Genomic DNA, 20,793 nt, shown 5'->3' with positions numbered 1-20,793 from the left:
CGACCAAGATGGCGAATCACGCAATACGATTCCGCCATGTTTTCTCGACACCCTCCGAATTCTTCCGAAACCTATTCGCATCCGTCTCACTCGCTCGTTGCTCGTCACGCTCGGCCGGCTCATTTGAATCATGAGTGGGAAAGAGCGCGCAAGGAAAGGAACACTAAGATAGGTGAGCAACTGAGCGAGTTAAATCATCAACAAGAGAGTGAGCGAATTCAATCAAAAGATATAGTTCATTTAAATCACTCACTTGTGAACGACACATGTCTAGTCTTCAGCTTACGCGGCTAACGTCGGACCACTAGAGCACCCGGCCACACACAGCCAGGGCCAGGGCCAGGGTGGGCAGGGTGTTACAGTTCAGTCAGTTTCACTATGTGGCGACTTACGGCATACATTTTTTGAAAGCATGCATGTCAAAACGTACCTATTATTATAGGTATTTTCGTATATTATCAAGTCAACGTTTCGAACCCTTTACAGCGATCGTGGTCAACTGGAAACTAAGGAAATATTATAAAGTCAATTGCCTCGACAGTGCCACAATTTCTTCAAATGCATTAGCCTGCAAAATGACCTACTGCAGTGAGCCAATTATACACTGCGGCCGCACAGTCCGATGCAGAAATATTTCATGTAGCAAATAATAAACGGCTAAGGGTCATATACATAGGCGACGTTAAATAATAAACAAGTTAAAGATCATTTAGGAATGTATGAGTTTCTCGCCCCGAACACGCGGTATTTCTGGACCGATACGACCACCAATCCTCTAGGAAAAGAGCGTGCTCTCATCTTAAAAGCCGGCAACGCACTTACAACCCCTCTGGTGTTGCGGATGTCCATGGCCGACGGTAATTGTTTACCATCAGGAAATTCATCTGCTCGTTTGCCTCTTATATCTTAAAACAAAAAAACAAAATAAAGGTTCTCAAAGGTTAGCTGGAAGAGATGCCTTTTAGGGATAAGTTCGCCTTTGTACATAACAATTTTATTTTTGTTTTGTCTTTGTCCGTTTTATGTAAACCTGTTTATGTGCAATAAAGTGACATACATACATAAAAAAGGAAAATAATGAAATAATATATCAAAGCTAATATTATTAGCAATGCCGTTACACCATTTCGTTCACATTTTGGGACTATAATAAAATTATTAAAGGTTCTTCATAAAGAACAAATTAATAGGTAGTCATTAACTCATTATTTTGGATTATACCCAACCTTCTAGACCCAATCTTTGCCTTTTGACCTTCATTAAGACTTAAATAAACTGAAAAAATAACTTTCCTCCTCGTGGGATTAAGATCACTCAAACTTATTTCTCTACCTACCTAGTTTGTGTAAAGATCAAATACCAAAAGTTATAACTTTTGATGGATTAGAAATTGATTATGATGGATGAGGAAAAAATGTTTACACATTATACTCGTAGAAGTTGATCCTAAAACTGTTGTAACTTTGTAAATACGAAAGATTGTCAATGTTTTTCTTGATTTATCGGCACCTGTATCGGTATGTATAAAATAAAAAAAATAAAATAAAAAAAATAAAAATATTTTATTCAGTAGCTTGAAAAGCAAATTACAGTAGCTGCACTGGTGTCTCTTTTTAAGTGAGAAGACACTTGTGCTAAGAGAACACCGCTCTTCCACGCGGTTAATAATAAAGCCTTTTATTTCCAATAGATTACATCATATTAAGATTACATTTCATGCATAATATCCATAATATATTAATTACATTAAAATAATATCATAACTAAATTTATCATTAACTTAACGTATCATTAATTAGATGGAAGTTTAGTATTAGTACAATATTTATAGTATTCATTATTTCTAGTTGTATGCATCATTAGAAACTAATTTACTTATAAGGTGTGATAGTTTTAACTTTTAGTATTTATTTATTACAATAATTTTCTTATATCTACTGGGCTGTCCATTTTTGGACATAGGCCTCCTCCCTCCTGTTCCACTCGTTCCTGTCGGCGGCTACTCGAGTCCAGGTGATGCCCGCCTCGGCGACGATGTCGTCTCGCCAGCGTCGCCGCGGGCGATGCGCGGGTCGCGTGGCGCCCGTGGTACCCACCAGTGCAGAATTTTCTCGCTCCATCGTCTGTCATTAGTGCGAGCCGTGTGCCCAGCCCATCGCCATTTTAATCTACAGGCCATTTCTGCAGCATCTATTATCTTTGTGCGACGGCGGATTTCTGAACTGCGTACTCTATCTGTTAACTTAAGATTTAGCATACTTCTTTCGGCTGATCTTTGAAACACTTTGAGTTTGTGCGCAAGTTCTTTAGTTAATGGCCATGTTTGGCATCCATACAATAGAGTAGGCGTTACTACAGAGTCTATGACTTTTTTCTTTAATTTTGTGTCTAATTTAGACTTAAATATGTGTTTGTACGACCAGTATGCCTGCCAGGCTTTTTATAATAATAATAATAATAAAATTCTTTATTTCAGGCCAATTTGCCCATAAATTGTTAGTTATATACAGACTTACATTACTAGTGTTAGTAGACCTTAACCTAGGTCTCACAGATTTTAGACTCATTTCTCATTTGGGGTCCTGGTACACAGGACGATGAGCAGACGCCCAGTGTCTAAGAAACGGACAGTCCCATCTCTCCGCTATATCTACCAGCAAGCTGTTGGTGCTACCCCGCAGGCGATACATTTGAGAGGCGATCCTTTTCCTCATTATGGCATGAAAATCGTCCATTCGTGCTTGCGCAAACATGCCTGACGCACTGCAAAAGCGTGGTAGCCCCAACAGCATCCTGAAGCCGTTATTGAACTGGACACGCAGAGCACTGTAAGCGCGCTTCGTATAATCGATCCACAGGCTGCACGTGTAGAATAATTGGCAATACGACATGAACAATGTTTTCTTGACCTCCACTGTACAACGCGCAAACCTGCGAATCAACATATTAGCTCTTACTGCCAGTGCCCTGCGTTCCCTTTCAACATCCGCATCGTCCTTTAGAGTCTCGGTAATTACATGTCCCAGGTATTTAAAACTGGACACTCTGTTCAAGGCAACACCGCCGAGTGTCACCGGCTCAACTATAGGTAGGGTCTTATTACCAGCTCGAAAGATGAGTATCTCGCTTTTTTTAATATTATAGATGAGCCCGTGAGACTCCGCATACGTGTCACACACCTTTAACAATTTATTCATAGCACTGATCGACGGGCTCAACAGCACCATGTCGTCGGCGTAACTTATGTTGTTTACCATTTTGCCACCGATCGAACAGCCAACCATAGTGCTGCTGAGCTCGACAATCAGCTGATTAACATAAATGTTGAACAGTAGTGGAGATGTAAGTCCCCCTTGCCTTACTCCGCACTGAGCTCTATAACCTTCCGAGACCGACATCGCCCACCTCACAAAGTTATACTGATTGTTGTACCAATATTTTAACAGCCTTATCAGTTCTTGAGGAAGACCCGCCTTCTGCAACTTCTCCCATAGTTTTTCATACGACACTAGGTCGAATGCTTTCGAAAGATCGAGAAAAGCAGCGCACACGGGGGTCTTCCTGTCAGTGTAGTACCTGACGGTGTGCTTCAGAACCAAAATAGCACTCTCAGTAGACAGACCCGCACGAAAACCAAATTGTCTATCATCTAACACTGCATGTCCACTGAGGTGACGTTCAAGCACCCCGTCAAGTACCTTCGCTGCAATTGTGGCTAAAGAGATTGGCCTATAATTATTAATGTCAGACACATCGCCGGTTCTATTTTTTATTATCGGTACAACAACCGTTTTCAAAAACTCGTCAGGTAAGTAGGAGTGTCTCAAACCAAGGGTATAAAGCATAGCCAACAGCCGATGGATGTGGTGGCCAGCGTGTTGCAGGTGCTCGATGCTTAGCCCGTCGTGCCCTGGAGATTTTCCCCGAGTAATTTTATTAATTACAGACGCAACATCCTTAGCTGTAATAAGAACAGGGTGACTCGCAACGTCGGCAGCAGCATTAAGACCCTGCACATCGCTGGTCAGTCTCGGCTTTATCCTAAAATGATTTTGAAACATGTTGGCTATGTCTTTATGGTTCTCACATCCACCCACGCACACCGGGAGACTCGCCTTAGGCTTCAACTTGTTCGTTTCTTTCCAAAATGTTTTGAAATTCTTTTCTTTATGAGAATTAACGAGTTTGTCCATTCTTGTTTGTTCCTCGTTATTCTGATGGAACCTCAGTTTACTCTTAAAACATTTCTTGGTTCTGACCATTTCGTCGTATAGCAGACCAGAGCTTGGCCTACCATAGCTTACCCAATTGAGAAAGCTTCGACGAGCCTCCGAGTGCGCGCCCCTGATGTGTTCGTTCCAGCCAGCTTTACTTCTACCGCGAACACGTCTCACAGCGTCACGGCCATCACTAGCAGCCTCGGACAGGGACATAATTATTTTTCTATACAGGGAGTCTATCACTAGCCTGTGGTCCGGATTGTCACACATTTTATCACAACAGCTACTAAGCTCCTGAGGAAAATCTATTTGTCGAAGTGAGCTTTGACATAATTCCCTATATTTATCTATCTCAATAGAATTTCTATTTCCCCATATAACATTGTTTTGTACAAGATATGACATTAATTTCCTAGGTCTAATTATATCTAGGTTACATTGTAGCTCCATTGGAAAATGATCTGACCAAAAGATGTCGTGGTGAATTTTTACGTTTTCTACCAACTTGCTAGCGCATTCTGTAACTAGGCAATGGTCGAGCCACCGACTACAACCATGGGCCTCACTTATAAAAGTATAAGTATCAGAGGTTTCCCCAAAAAACTGCATATCAATACACGACCACTTTTGATCAGTACAAAAGCTCAACATATCGTTACCAAATAACGCGCCAGGATGAGCGTTTAGATCTCCCAGAATAAACAATTTTTTAATTCGTCTCTCGACTTCTTGAATCGGGTCGCGATCCTTGATAGATATATTTTGGCCAAGGTACGTGTATTCTTTAACGTATTCTATAGTTTTGGATGATATTGTCGTAGATTTAGCGTCGCCGTTGGTCATAATACATGTCTTTTCGGGGTTCATTTCTAAACCACATTTTTTACTTTCATGTTGTAAAGTTTCCAGCATGTATACGAGCTCGTCGTGGTCGTCTGTCATCAAAACTATATCATCTGCGAAGCGTAGGTGATGAAGCCGTTCTCCATTTACAGAAATACCACAATTTTGCCAGTCTAGTCTTCGAAATATGTATTCTAGGAGAGCCGTAAATAAGTTGGGTGAGATTGGGTCTCCTTGTCTTACGCCACGTTTAATTTCGAAATACTCTCCTTTCTTTTCTAATTTAATTAGAGACTTTCCCCTGCTATATATTTCTGAAAGAATATTTATATATTTGCTGTCGACGCCCTGTTCTTCGAGTGCGATCCATAGCTTTTCGTGCGAAATGGTGTCGAAAGCTTTCGTGTAGTCCACGAAAGCTATGTAGAGTCGCTTGTTGTATTCACTATACTTCTCTATTACTTGTTGTAGAGTGAAAATGTGGTCGATTGTCGAATAGTTGCGTCTAAAACCTGCTTGCTCTACAGGTTGTTCAAAATCTAATGTTTTTCGTATTCGGTTTAAAATTACAGTCGTAAATAATTTATACGTGGATTGGAGCAGACTTATAGGGCGATAATTATTTATTTTACATGGATCTCCTTTTTTAAATATTAGTGTAATATTCGATGTTTCCCATTCTCTAGGTATTTTTTCTTGTTTAATTATTTCATTGAATAGAGCTGTCAGATGAGGAGTTAGTGGTTCTCCTATTGCCTTTAGGATGTCGTTAGTTACGCCGTCTTCGCCAGGGCTTTTCATATTTTTCAATGTGTTTATAGCGTAATGTATTTCGCTTTCTAATAGCGGCGCTATATTAGTCGGTATTCTTTGTCCGTCTCTCAGAGTAGAGTCTTTGTTTTCAGAGTATAGAGTTTTGTAAAATGTAGTTGCTATTCTGATTATACTGTTACGGTTTGTATGTTGTCGACCTGTATCATCGATAAGCGAGGGTATCCACATTTTGTGGTCATTTATGCGTCTGCTTCCTCGTTTAGCGGATTCTCTTTTTGAAAGCTCCTCCTCTATAATATTCATTCGATGACGGAGTCTATTTTGTTTCAGTTTGTTGCGGATTTTTGAATATAATTGCTTAAGCTTCCTTTTTTCTAGAGCCGATTTAAATGTTTGATTCTTTAATTTTGTTCTCTCAGTTATTAGATTTTGTATTTTTTCTGTTATTATTGTAGTGTTTTTGTTCTTTGGGGCAATTTCAGGTGGTAGTTTTAAGGTGCAGTTTTTTATTTTGTTTTTAATCTTAGTGTAACAGTCCTGAATATTAATGTATGAAAGTGGTTCGGCGCATTCTGAATGAAAAATGTTTTTTAAGGACTCTTTTTCTATTGGATTATATTCCTTCACTTTAGCTTTAAACGCTATTCTAGATTTTTTGTCTGATTTCAATATATAGCATGTTGCTCTAAGTAGTCTATGGTCCGTCGGGTGTGAGGTATTTATAACTTCTACATTTTGTACAGTTTTAATGTTCTGTTTTCGAGTTAAAATAAAGTCGATTTCATTATGAGCTTTTTCGTTTGGCGACTTCCACGTCCAACGAAGTTTTGGGTTTTTCCTAAAATGAGTGTTCATTATGTACAGTTCATGTTCAAGACAGAAGTCAATTAAGGTTTTACCTCGGCAATTCCTTGTGCCGTATCCCCATGGCCCCATTACAGTACTGTCTTCGGAGGTAGGCACTCCAATCTTAGCATTAAAATCTCCTATGATAAACATGTTTGCGTAGGTATGCTCCATTGCGTGGCGTATGTCATTATAAAACGTCTCTAGATGTTCTTCAGGAGCTTGTATTGTAGGGGCGTATGCTTGAATAATGCTTAGTTGGGTATTATTTATTATAAGGTCCAATCTTGCTACTCTGTCGGATATGGGTTTAAAATCAACGATGTATTGTTTTATTTCCGTTTTGATCATGAATCCCACACCGTTTCTTCCACTTTTTTTCCCTGTATATAGTAGCATGTAGTCTCTATGTTCCTGTAAATTAGTCCCTTTTATTTTTACTTCCGAAAGACCGAGTATGTGCCAATTTATATTTTTTAAAGCGTGTTCGAGTTCTTCCTGGCGACCTGTTCCTAGTAGAGATCTCACGTTCAATGTAGCAATATAGAGTTTTTCAGTTGTGTGTTTGTTTTTCTTTTTATTCACGCGGTTAGTTTACAATAAGTATATGTATACCTATGTATATCACGTGTTGCGTTTATCGCTTCGATAAAATTAGTTGGGCGGGAAATGGTCTCACATTCATTGGTAATTAGGTTCACGCCTCTCTTGTAGACATGCCCAAACTTAAGGGCCGCAAAGCCTAATTTTCTGATACTATCGGCCCGATTCGAACGTTAAGATACGTCAGTTAATAGATCTAGAAACCATATGGATTAGATGTGTCAGTGTCAAAAATGACGTTTTTGTTTGAAAAAGCGTCACATTTGACACTGACACATCTGACATTGACGTATCTTAAAGTTCGAATCGGGCAGTAAGGCCTCTCCAACCTGGACGTAAGGCCCGATAATGCTATAAATCCTTTTAGGTACCTAATACTCGTACTTTATACATGTTACGGTTTGCCAATCAAAATCAAATCAAGCCCACACTTATAAAACTCAAACGCTTGTCTTAAGTTCAAGTACCCATCATAACCATGACGGAATTTCTATATAAATCGAGTCCAACCGACACCGACGCGATCCGGTATGCGCAGGGGCAATCGACTGGCAATTGATACGTATTGGTGGCCGCTCGCTATTGGACACGTATCGGCAATTGATCGTGCTAATAGAACAATTAGGGCGATGTCGCTTAAGTGCTCTGGTTGTGCAAATCACTTGTCAATTTTCGAGGGGAGAAAAACTGTTTGCGATCGTTGTAGAAAACTCTGCGCTGGCGCAGCGATAAAGTGTGAGAGCGCCGGTATAAACGCTTTTATTACGAATATTTTACGTTTATTGTGACATTTTGGGACCTTCGAGAAAAAAGTGTACTTACCCGCCCTTCTTAAAGGCCGGCAACGCACTTGCAACCTCCCTACTGTTGTAGGTATCCCTGCGCGACGGTAATTGCCTACTTTCTGACGATTCCTGTGCTCTTTTACAACCATTTCGTTAAAAAATTCGCTTGTCAAACTGGTACCTACATAGCTTGCGCGGACTCAGTGATGATCCGTCGAAAAGAATCGAATCTGCGAATATTTGATCTCAATTTTATGTGGATGATTCGACATTGCTTGGCTTGCACCATAAACCATCGGCCACACTGTTGACTAACAGTTCGTAAACCTTATTACAAAAGGCAAAGGTCCACTGATGGACAGTTAAGACTGTTGCTGTTTGTACAAGTCACAATAAGATCAATTTATAAACTCCTAATATCACTCTACCTATACATCATGCGTGTATAAATAGTATGCATGGATTATAGTTTACTATGCTTCGGGCGCACGAGCTAATAACAAAGTATATTTAGAGTCACATAGCCACAAAATTTTACAGTCAAACCGTCCGCCATTGGAAACCGCACTTTATCTCAAAGTGCACAAAGTTTAAGTTTACTTGTGTAAGTTCCTGATTGAATCCTTGAGTTTTGCTGATGCTACTGTGTGCCGGAAGTTATGCTTGGGTTTATTACGTTACGCTATGGTGAATTGAATATTCTGAAACAGCGTATAAATCATATGCAGTCAAAATCATAAACTGTCAACAACCTAACCTAAACTCTTTTAAGTGGCCCGCTGATTAACAGTCCGCCGGACGGTATCGGCCTGTCAGTTAGAACAAAATTTTGACAGTTCCGAACAACTGACAGGCCGATACCGTCCGGCCTACTGTTAATCAGTGGGCCCCTTTATACATTTAGGGATCCGGAAGGGATAGGGGTCTGTCCGTTAAAAATAAAAAAAATGCCTTATTTTTAAATACGTTCCACGAAGTTTCGCCCTTTTGTTTGTATGACTTTTGTATAAATTGTATGAAGGTTTGAACGTCCATTACGCATGATTCGACATGCACTTGACTGGCTTTTGAGTTATAGGTACTACTTTTGTAGCATTTTGTGGCAACTACGAGTATATCGTATACTTTCAAATTTGCCTTAGGATTCCCCGTAATTATTGTACCAATAATGAAATATTTTTCTGCAAGTAGTACAGTCGAGCTTATAAATGAAGAACTCGACTGTAGGTAAATAGCCTTAAGGGCCTTCATTAATTTTATCCTCATTAGTACGGCACGTCTTAATAATGATGATAATGAGGGTTTTTCAAGTAGCTCTGCAGATCGGAAATTCATACTGAAATAATATTGCTACCAACGAAATTATTCTGAAAATACGCCTTTCTTGAACATCGTGTCTAGTTTCAAAGTTCGTAAAAGTGAACCTCATGTTGTACGAATTACGATTGATTTTACGTTGCCACTGGATTGGAATATGTTTTGCAATACATGTAGTGATCGAGGCACAATCTGTGATTCAGCAATAGGAAGGAGCTCTAAAATCGTGTACAGTCAGCAGCAGACCTCGCTATGCGGGCGAGATGTTTGAAATCATCTTTTTAGAGTAGGACATCGATTCGGTAATCCAGATGGGTAAGAAACCAGCCGTTGCGGATTACTTATTAACATCTGAATAATGTTCATATGTATTATAAAAAACACTTAATTAGCAACTAAATGAAATATTTAATGTATGTTTTAAGACATTACCTACTTTGATGAAAACGTAAAAAAATTGTGAAGTATCTTTCTTCTGCTTTACATTTTGGTACTTTATTTCAGTAGGGGCTTGTGCACAAATCACTCGGGGTTCGATAGGGGGAGGGGGATCATGAAAAAATCACGATAGATCACGTTGGGGGTTAGAGGGGGGTACAAGGAAACCTCACGTGTATTTTTCTACAGTGAACGAAACTAAGAAAAAAAAAACCTACCACATGAGTAGATACTTTTTCTCGGTTTAGTTAAACATAAATCTTCACTCTGCACTTCAAAATAGCGAGTCTATTTAACGAAAATATAAAAATAAACTAGATTTTCTATATAAAATACTATTATCTTAAAATTAGGTCGAATAAAAAAAAATCAAAAAAATACACGTGAGGTTGTGTTGGGGGAGGGGGGGTAGCCAAAAACCTCACCAAATATCACCAAGAGGGAGGGAAGGGTCAAAAAGTAGCCGAAAACACCTCGCGTGCTTTGTGCACCACCCCTAGGATTTTAGAATTTTCATTTTATTTACTTTAAATCTATGTATGTTTCTGCAACTCTTTTTATTGTAAATTCAATGGAGATCTATTTCTTGTTAAAATTACTTTCTTTTGCGAAGTTGGGCACCAATGCAACGCTGAAGTCAGAGTTCCCTACAAACCGTACTTAAATACTTTTGCCAACCCAGGTTCTCAATGAATTGCAATATTCATAACGGTGTTGGCGTATATCTAACCTAACATTTCTGTCCCATAGTGAACACTCCCTACGTCCCTACAAATATCTGTACTATGAACACACCCCTGTGTGTTTTCTAAAAATTATTGGGCAAATAAAGACGACGAATCGCAATGTTTGCTGTACCTACTAACAACAATAGCTGACTATTCGTGGCCTTTATGTCTTCGTAATACGGTTCAAAAAACGTCAGTTAACTGTGTCCACAATGGTACCAAAAGCAACACTCTTTGCTGAACTTAGGTGCACCCTAATACCTTTGAAATAGGGCTTATAATTAGTCAGCTAATTGTGTTGACTATGGTACACATGCGGGCATAATTAAGGGAACTCAAAGTGACACAATTGTTTTATGTATTCTTTTTGTTCATATTGTGTCCCTAACTTCGAGCAACACGGAAGGGAGGCGGCATTCGCACTATTTCCCCTCTGCCGAGGTACAAGATTAGCGCGTCAATCTAATCTAGCGCGGGTAATAAAACTAGTTGCACTTGGATTTTTCACTAGACCGAGTCCAGACGCACGCGTGAACACTGCTGCACAAAAATGCCTGTTTGCTCGGTTTTTTGTTATAAAAAGAGGTCGGGGACATCAAATTTACAAAAAGAAAGTGTTACATTTCACATGTAATATTTTTTTTTACATATCATACGTTTAATTACATTCAAACACAATTATTATATTTTAGTCTCATGTAATTGTTGGATTTATCGATTTTCCTCGCTCAGTACAAATTGCGGATCGGTCGAGCGACAAATCCGACTTTTCATCTCTCAGAATACAATAACATACTTCAACGAAAATGTGTTAGTGTGCGTGTTGTGACACTTGTCACTCGTCCGTACACAAAAAGAGATCGAGGTTTGCAAGATTTGTCTTTGACGTGTGTCATTTTCTATGTATTTGTGTCGTCATTACAGATTGAATTCTGTATGTAAGTGTGTGAGAAGTGCGACTGTGTGCACCTTTCCCCCCCGCGAAAAATGGCAGAAAGATTTGTACGGTGAGATATCGCTTGGGCCCCTCCCTTCCGATGTGTCGGAAGCCGGTGTTGCTCGAAGGTCCCTAACAAACGTTTTGCGTTTGTTTAAGTATTTTTTTAGGCCAGATTTGATTACCTACACTAAAACGTATTTTTAAGCATACTTGTTAGAAGAAATGTATCACCCGCAAAATTACAAATAAATAAAGAGAGGTAAAATCTACAAGAACCACAACCAAGACTGAGCATAGTAGCTCTACCCCCTCTGCCACAAATACGGTAGTTTTACTCCATTTTCGAGTCGAAAGTGTCTTTGTGTGACGTCCGTGTCTTTGAACGGACCAATCACGGCACGGGACCTCGTCCCCCGCACCCCCGTATTTTTGGCAGCATCGATTTTATGAAATAATTGCTCTAAACTCCGTCTAGACGATTCCTAGTCTATGACAAGAACTGAATTAATTCATTTAAAGATAATTGAAAAACAAGAATATTAAATCAGACAAACGGCCAAGTTTGTTTCAGTTGCCACAACCACATTTTCCGTGAAAATGTCATTTGTCCAAGTATTTTACGTAGGCCTTTATTAAAGGTCAGAAGAGGATGTCTTCCTAGTCTCAGTAATAGGGTCTAGTTATTTGGAAGGCTTTTGGGTCCCTAATGTTTATTGTTTATAGTACCATACAGTAGTTGGTACAATTAACATGCGATTATTCCGTAACTAAATATAACTTCATACGACAAAAACGTATAAAAACCTTTTTATAACAATAACATTTATTTTAGAATAAGGTGCAGGGGGCAATTTCGATTGCGGGATAATTTCGATTAATCGAATTATTTTCCATGTTTTACATTATTAACTAGAGTGCCATATACACGGTGTGGCCTGTAACACGAGCAAATAATTAAAACATAGATTGTACTCCTCAAACGGTGACACTTTTGTTCTACAACTTTTAAAAATTATGAAGTATTTAGACTCCCTATTTTTCATACAAAATAAATATTATTTTCAATGGACGCCATCGCCACGCCATATTATTGTGATTGACGTTGCTTGTCACGCCTTAAACATAACAAAATTCGCAATACATTGCGTCTTAGAATAAACTTTAAAGTGTATTAAAGACCAAACCCCAAGTTATTTTTATTATTACGATATTAAAAGTCGCTGAACAAATGTTGGTCAGTATGAGGAGTACAGCCTACAGTTTAATTTTTTGCTCATGTTACAGGCCACACCCGGTATATCCAGATAGTGAAAAAGATGTGTTGTGTGTGACTCTAGTTAATAATGTAAAACATGGAAGGTATTTCGATTAGTTGAAATTATCCCGCAGTCGAAATTGTCCCCTGCACCTTAGACTCTTATTCTTCGCCACTGACATTTCCTACTGCATCAATATGTTGCTAGTGTTGCTACTAAAATAAAATTATCATGTTTATTTACCATTATTTATTTCTATTTCAGGAAAATGGATGACTGACGTGCAGTCCGACTGTCGACCAGGCAGTGAAGTGTTTACATATCCAGTGTACATATCGTAACGAGTATATAAAGTGTTCAAGTCATAGGTATAGGTTAGCCGATGTACATATCGCAAGTGCACATATCGGAACTCAAATTACACTTTGTGTACGTTTCGTAACCAGTGTTCATATCGTAATAAGTGTACATATCGTAACTGGGCAATCAATATTTTTAATCGTAACCTAGCGTGTTTAAGTAAACTAAGTGTAAGTAAAGTAACTGATGAAACCAGTGTGTGTTTAACATAACCAGTGCGTAAATCGTAATCAGAGACATAGTGTCGCTATAAAATTCTCGTATCGTAACCAAAAAAGTATAGCATAACAACCCCGTATCGTGATTGATAGTGTATCTAAAGTAACTCGTAACCCAGTGTGTGTAACGTAGCCAGTGTACCTACGTATTAAGGTAGGTGTATCTAACGTAACTCGTAACCCAGTGTGTGTGTAACGTAACCAGTGTCGTAACTAGTGTAGTGTAGTGAAGATGTCGGAGCGATTTAAGGTGACGAAGTCGGAGGAGCCGGCGAAGACGTACAAGAACTACGGGGCTACGTCGGCGGAGAGCGATGTGGAGCTTAAGGGGAAGCTGCTTCCTGATTCAGGTAAGAATAGTTTAAGAGTAAATCCAGGGTCAGTTACAGTTGTATAGGTGTATATAGGTGAACAAATTTGATTAGAGGATTATTAGAACTTACACTAATATTGCAAAAAAAACTGTCTGTCCTATAAATAAATAAACAAATCGACTACCGTAGGCTCAAAGGGCGTAAGGGACAAAATGACGAAAATGAGTTATGAATGTAGTTATACTCAGTTTTTTTTTCGCTATCGAATGGTATATTTAACGTCTCGATAACTTGAAAAAAATGTCCGATAAGCCCTATGAAAAATCAATGCTTGAACAGAATTTTCCAACGCATTTTGCCGTATCTGCCAATTCAAAAAAATGTTGTGAGACATTTTGGCGTAACTCCCAACTTTTTGTACGATACGCCCTTTTGCATCGGAAGATTATTAAATCTGTGCTAGTTTTTTGTCAGTTACGCCTATTTGCAGTAGATTCTTCAGTGCTAAATGTACGTCACGCCCATAACAAGTGGATATTTATACGAATGTTAGAGAATTCAATGTAAGAGATACGCCAACATACTATGTAAAATTTCGAGTTTATAATTGTTGCTGTTTTGTGTATAAGTGGGATGACCTAGTTCTTTCCTTGTATTTTTTTTTTATTAGTAGGTACTTGCATTACCTGCTCATGTGCTTATTAATGTTTTATTTATAGGGTTACTAAAATTTGACAATTTATACTGAACTAGTGGGTACCTTTTTCATCAGTTTTATGAAAATAATAAAACATGACTATATTCAAATGATATTTATGGCGATTAATTAAGGTTAGACTGATAACTTTTAGTTTTGTATGTGACTGGGCCATTTGCAATTATGATTAGACGTAATATTAATACTTTTTTGTTTAAATCAAACCCTTATGTATAGGATTAACCTTATAAAAGTTATTGTCTATAACGTTTGGATTTACATAAATAGAAGTACGTAGGCCTGGCTATATGCCTTTTTTGCTACTTACTCTGATGTTATGTCATAAATAATCGCATATTCATTAAGTTTTACTGAACAGACATACAAAATTTCAAAACTACTATTATACCTATACATATAATAGTATTATAGTGTGTAAAAGTAAAATGTATGATCAAATTAAGATTGGAAACAGGAATAACGCATACATACTGTCTATAGTAAAAGTAATTGTTATAAATTGTTATGATATACATAAAAAAATATAGATGGTAGGACAGCAGTGATTCTGTTCAAATAATATAAACAAATAAAGAAAAGAAAATATTGGTTTTGTGGCAAAAAAAAAACGACCTTTTCCAAGTTTAAGTATTCAAAATAACAAAAAATGGGGAATAAAACTTAACAGTGAATACATCTCCATAAGTTTTTGAAAAAAATGATTGTAAACTATAGTACTTAGAAGTATAGAGTTCCTTAAATGCAAGTTGCCAATATTGCAACGAAATTGTTGGATTTACGCCAAATGGTACTAAAACAGTTAATTTTCTGTACGTTACGCCCTTTTTCTAATAAGATAAACTATAAAAAAGAGGCGTAAGGGACGCCCTTCTTAAAAACAGTCGTGTTTTTTGGCGTAAAGGACATGCTATTTTTGTGAAAAAGCATTGTATTATAAGTTCAAGCAATCAGTTTAAAAGCTCTCAAAAAGTTAAGAATAAGCCACATACAGGCATCAGTTTATTCAAACAAACAAAAAAGTTATGATTTTTTTTCTCAAAACAAGACTGTTTTTTGGCTCTCCTGAAAAATCGCGTTTTGTCCGTTAAGCCCTTTGAGCCTACGGTAGTCGAAATAATAAATAAATATGTATAGGACAATTTTACAGAAGATCGACCTAGCCCCACAGTAAGCTCAACAAGGCTTGTGTTGTGGGCACTAGACAGCGATATATATAATATATAGGTATATACCGCGTGTCTAGCCAAGTTCAAAGAAAAAAGAACTGGTAAATACTTATATACATAGAAAATATCCATAACTCAGGAACAAATATTTGTGATAAACACACAAATAAATGCCCTTACCAGGATTCGAACCCGGGACCTCCTGCTTCGTAGAAAATAGAATTGTGACCGATAAACAATTTTTCGTCTTAATTTTTTTCATGTACCTTGTCCACTATGGCCAAAACTAAAAAAAATCTTGTATGATGAATTGTGCTCAAAGAAGTTGGTCACTAATTTACAAATCGCACCGTATGACATCGCATCGGTATAGCGTTCATAATAATTAACATCCTGAAATCTGAATTATCCCACAAAATACATTAGCAAAAATCTTCTTTGGGAATTAGTCAGGGTGTAATACATATCTTTGACATAAACGAACTGTACCTGGGCATCAACATTCTTTATGTTATACTTGTCTCCTGTGTATTTGAGCTCGTGACTTGACTGACAGATTAGATTAGAATTGTTTCTTGTATTATATTAGAATCGCTTTGAGCCCTTTTCGTGTTTCATACGGAATGCTTATATCACAGTTATATTACATGCTTTCTGAATATCAGAAGATATTACTTTCCTTTTTTACTTGATTGCCAAGGGAGGGTTAAGTTTTTGGACCATATATAGGTAAAGTGTTATTCTATAGAACTTGCTAACTATATAAACAAACCGCCATATTGAAACTGTCACTGAATGATGATTTCAGTATGGCGGTTTGTTTACATAGTTAGCAAGTTCCATAAGTAGAATGACACAGTTTATTTTGCTCGGGGCAAGAGAAACAGTATGAGGATTGCCTACAAGTGTCTCTTTTACCCCCATGTTTCTCTCACTCCATCTAACCTTATGTATTTACGTATGTAGTTACATCTAATCCATTGGACTGGCTTGCAACCTTCACCGTTTGATGGATTACAATGTATGGGGTGTCTTTAATGGATGAATCTCAGCTGTTGTGAGGTATATTAAAATTGCTTGTGAAGTTTAGCCGAAGTCGGGTTTTATCAAAGAATAACTAATTGTAAAATAGAGGTAAAGTCAAACCCCCTTATTCATAAAACTTTACGGGCGTGATTTGGTTAAATTATGTTTTATCCCTTTCTTACAAATACATAAGTCAAAATGTCAGATAAAGACAAACGATTATTAGCTGATAGAAGTTTGTAGCACGTTTATGAATAAGGGGGTTAAAAAAATTGTCATCCTGATACATATCTCCTGGCGTTTGTCATCTTGGCTAGGCAAATTACAGGACGTCGAAAATGGTCTGAATCGCTTCGAGAAAAGGATGGTACGGCCGTGCCACTTTGTTTTGCTCGACTTGGCGGGGGCACTGCCGTGCCCCCAGATGATACGAACTTTACTTTTTGTGTGTTTGCGCATACTAATCAACGCGAGTGATCGTAACGTATCAATATCCAAACGAAACAGATTTTTATCCCTTACCGCTCTACGTCGCAGAAAACTGTTTAAAAATTAAAAATACTGTTCCATACGTGCATAATGCAAGCATTTCTGACTGCCTATGCCTTAATATTATGACGTATATAAAGCCATACACCACTTCATTAAACCACGTACCTCCACAGTTTACACGCTGAAATAAAACGCAGTGTACTAGAAACGAGAGCCTATACACACACTAAAGTAAAGTTAGGTTTTTCAGAGCGCTATGAAAAAGTCACGCAGGGACTTTTTTACGCACTGACTTTTAAAACTATTAGTGGAGTTTGCATATCGGGCGTGGAATTTTAACTGCACTGTATTTTACTATGGGGATATTTTCTGCTAGTAAATGTAATCTAGTCTTCTGCTTGCCACATTATGGGCAAAAAGCATATCTAACCATACCCATTATCTTAAAAGATGACTCACGTTAGACCGGGCCGTGTTCGGGCCGGAGCCTACTTTTACATGGCATGACAGGCGATCACATGATGTTTTCCATAGAAAACGATGCGCCAGCCCGGTCTAACGTGAGTCATCCTTAAGTTGTCTATTGAGAGTGTTATGACCTGTGTTATACCAGTCAGTAATCTCAAACTGCACTAGCCTTGTGTCTAATTCTACCTGGTATATCTGGTAATATTTCATGACATCACTTGTAACTCAAGCAAAAGTAAAATGCAGATCAATGCTGCATACAATATTTCACCCGCATTCTGTTCGGTTTGAATCGTAAAGTAGCTTTCCGAACAATTCTCGGTGCTTTCTTGTAAACGTATTCGAGACTGCGAGATTCCGTAGAGGCACGTACGGAATTTAATACTTATTGTGTACCTATGAAAACGGGTACAAACAGCAACACTCCTAACTGTACATTGATGGACCTTATTACAAAAAGCATAAGGTCCACCGATGTTCAGATGGTACGTACAGTACATCAATAGTAGCGTATGATACAATGCCACTGCCACCCGGGAATACTTTTCCAAATTGAGTAACTATATATTATTTCTACAGTTCGCGTTTTAAACTCTCGGTCACAGTCCAAGTGTTCTACATTATAGAGATATTTCTTTTTGTTAAGCTATTAGAGAACAGCAAAACCTTTTTCTCAAAAATGGACGGCAAAGTCGACTTTTCCGTTTAGAAAATAGGTCGCGAAGCGCGTAGTTTATGGTCAGTCAAAAATTAAAGTTATGAACATTGCAGTCTCGATTTTGGGACTGCAATGTTGCATACAAATTCCATTATTTGTCGAGTTCCAAATTTTTTAAAAGTTGAAATGGCCATATCAAATGAAGGCACAGGCCCATTAAACAGCCAAACAGATGATTAGTACCGCGACTATTTAGCTGTCTCAAATAGGTTGACGTATTTTCGGCAGAAAAATACACTTAAATTTTTTTATTAAAAAAATAAAAAGGCGGCAAAGCTAATTTTTTCAATTGTTTCTACTTTTTTCTGTGAAAATATATACGTAAGAACGTTGCTTTTGTAAAATATTTCTATGATATTTATATTTCTTGCACCATTTTTGAGAAAATCACTATATATGACTCGGCTGGAAGGCTACTTGCTGGCTTCGGATTCAATTAAACGGACTCCCAAGGTCGTCCGTTTAAAACGAATCCTCAGCCTGCAAGTTGCTACTTCCGAGCCTCGACAATAATGTACTATTAACGCGTAATCTGATCCGTTACTTTTGACCCATATAACCATTCCAGTCGCAGAATCACAAAGTGGTAACTAAATGTCAGATGTGTCGTAACAGAGTCCACACAATGTGTCTAGAATTGTTTCGAAACAAAGTGTCGTCGCCGTGTCTACACTTTTCCGTAACAAGGTGTCGACACATTTGTGTGCACTTTGCGTGCGGTTTGCGACTAAATCTGACAGCAAATTTGTGACAGCAAATGTCAATTTAAAATACCTCTTGAAAACCAAGGTTTGTCAAACTACTATTAGTGTCTCGTGTGCTCGTAATTCTAGTAAGTCATCATGGGCAATGCAAATGATAATAGTCGACCGAAACCATACAAACACCCAACACCCGTCAACCTTTTACAGAAAAGTTTTTAAAGAAATGCAATAAGCTACTTAGGTCAGGCAACGAATGCTCCAAAAGTTGTAGAGGGAAATGCTCGGAACACAATTTTTGACTCCGTAACTCGGTTTGACAAGTTAGGAGGTGAACATATCAAAAGTCCCCGGCCGTAGCCCTTGAGCGGGGGGGAGAGAGGGGGCTTTGAAGGTCCCATTTTCCGGTTTTTCGATTATATCTCGGAAACTATGCATCTCAGCGACATGGCCACTTATACAAAAGGAAAGTTAATTTAATTTGTTACAAGTTTATTCAGTCAATTGTTTCGATATGTTGAATAGTTTTTGAGATATCCGCTCTTGAAAGTTTATTTAGGGCTCTCAATTTTATCTTGATATATCTATATCAGTGAAGGTGCTAGGCCGTGTTTGGTATCGTTTTCGTATAAATCTGGGGTGCTGAATCCATTTAAGGTATCACATTGACACCATTCCACAAAATAAAAAAAATCTTTTTAGGGTTCCGTACCTCAAAAGGAAAAAACGGAACCCTTATAGGATCACTCGTGCGTCTGTATGTATGTCCGTCTGAATACACAAAATAGTTCTTTACCTATAGATGACAGGAAAACCTATTAGAAATGTGCAGTCAAGCGCGAGTCGGACTTAATGTACGGAACCCTTAATACGCGAGTCCGACTCGCACTTGGCCGGTTCTTTTGAAACTCTTCTTGACGCTTAACCGCTGAACCGATTTCGTTGAAATTTGGTATAGAAATAGTTTGCGTCCCAGAAGAGGACATAGGATAGATCTTATAACCAAAATCATCTTTTGAAGGTGTGAAAAGTGGCGTGGAAATTTGTACGGGAAATCAATAACCGCTGAACCGATTTATATGAAATTTGGGATGGTCTACATCTTTGATTTAGTTAAAAATGATGAAAAAACATGACTTCAAACCTAAACTTAAACAGTATTAACTTCAAGAAGTCAATTCTGAATTCCCCCCTACACCTTATTTCACACCTTTAAAGGATGATTTTTGAGATAACTTATTATATCCTGTCTCGGGACTCAAAATATATGTGTACCAAATTTAAATTAAAACTGTTCAGCAGTTTAAGCGTGAAGAGGAGTTTAAAAGAAAGTATTTTAATAAGTTTATATGTTTCTACTTCGGAATGGTGTCAATGTGATACCTTAACTAAATTTGGTACTGCGAATTTATACGAAAACGATACCAAACATGGCCTCATAGCTTTACTGTTGTAGAAGTCAAAATAAAATTGAGAGCCCTAAATTCTTATTACTTGGCCAAACTTGTGTAGAAGGAAAAGGTAAAATAAAAGTCTTCGGCAGGAATATAAGACACAAATATATATATTTTTTGCGTTACTATTTCATTCATCAAATATAAACATACCTTGATTATACTATTCTAGTGAGATCCTCATAGATAAACAAAAATATTTACTTAAAAAATTACAAGGTCGAAATGTCACGGAACTTGTGAGAGTAATATGTGAAAAATAAAAACTTTTATGACAAAAAAAATCTGGACACAATTTAAGAATCACCCAATTGCGTCGAGGAATCATCTGTATTTTTGCTTGTTTCATTACCTCCTCGCTTCTTTTTTGTCCTTTGTATTCTGTAGCAATTTGTTAGATCTGAAAAT

General features: G+C 37.8%; 1 protein-coding gene across 5 annotated transcripts in view; it reads left to right on the top strand.

The window, feature by feature from the left end:
• The window catches only part of LOC134789635 (solute carrier family 12 member 6), a 509,818-nt gene that overhangs the window by 10,626 nt on the left and 478,399 nt on the right, over positions 1-20,793 (top strand). For all 5 annotated transcript variants that reach the window (XM_063760215.1, XM_063760221.1, XM_063760217.1 and 2 more), the window contains exon 2: positions 13,015-13,678. In XM_063760215.1, the coding sequence (XP_063616285.1) occupies positions 13,561-13,678 (118 nt within the window). In that variant the 5' untranslated portion in view covers positions 13,015-13,560. The remainder of the gene's footprint in view (positions 1-13,014; positions 13,679-20,793) is intronic.

This window comes from Cydia splendana, chromosome 4 (assembly GCF_910591565.1).
Source record: "Cydia splendana chromosome 4, ilCydSple1.2, whole genome shotgun sequence".
Lineage (NCBI taxonomy): Eukaryota > Metazoa > Arthropoda > Insecta > Lepidoptera > Tortricidae > Cydia > Cydia splendana.
Note: the sequence above shows the minus strand (reverse complement) of the source record. Positions and strands in the feature narration are given on the sequence as shown.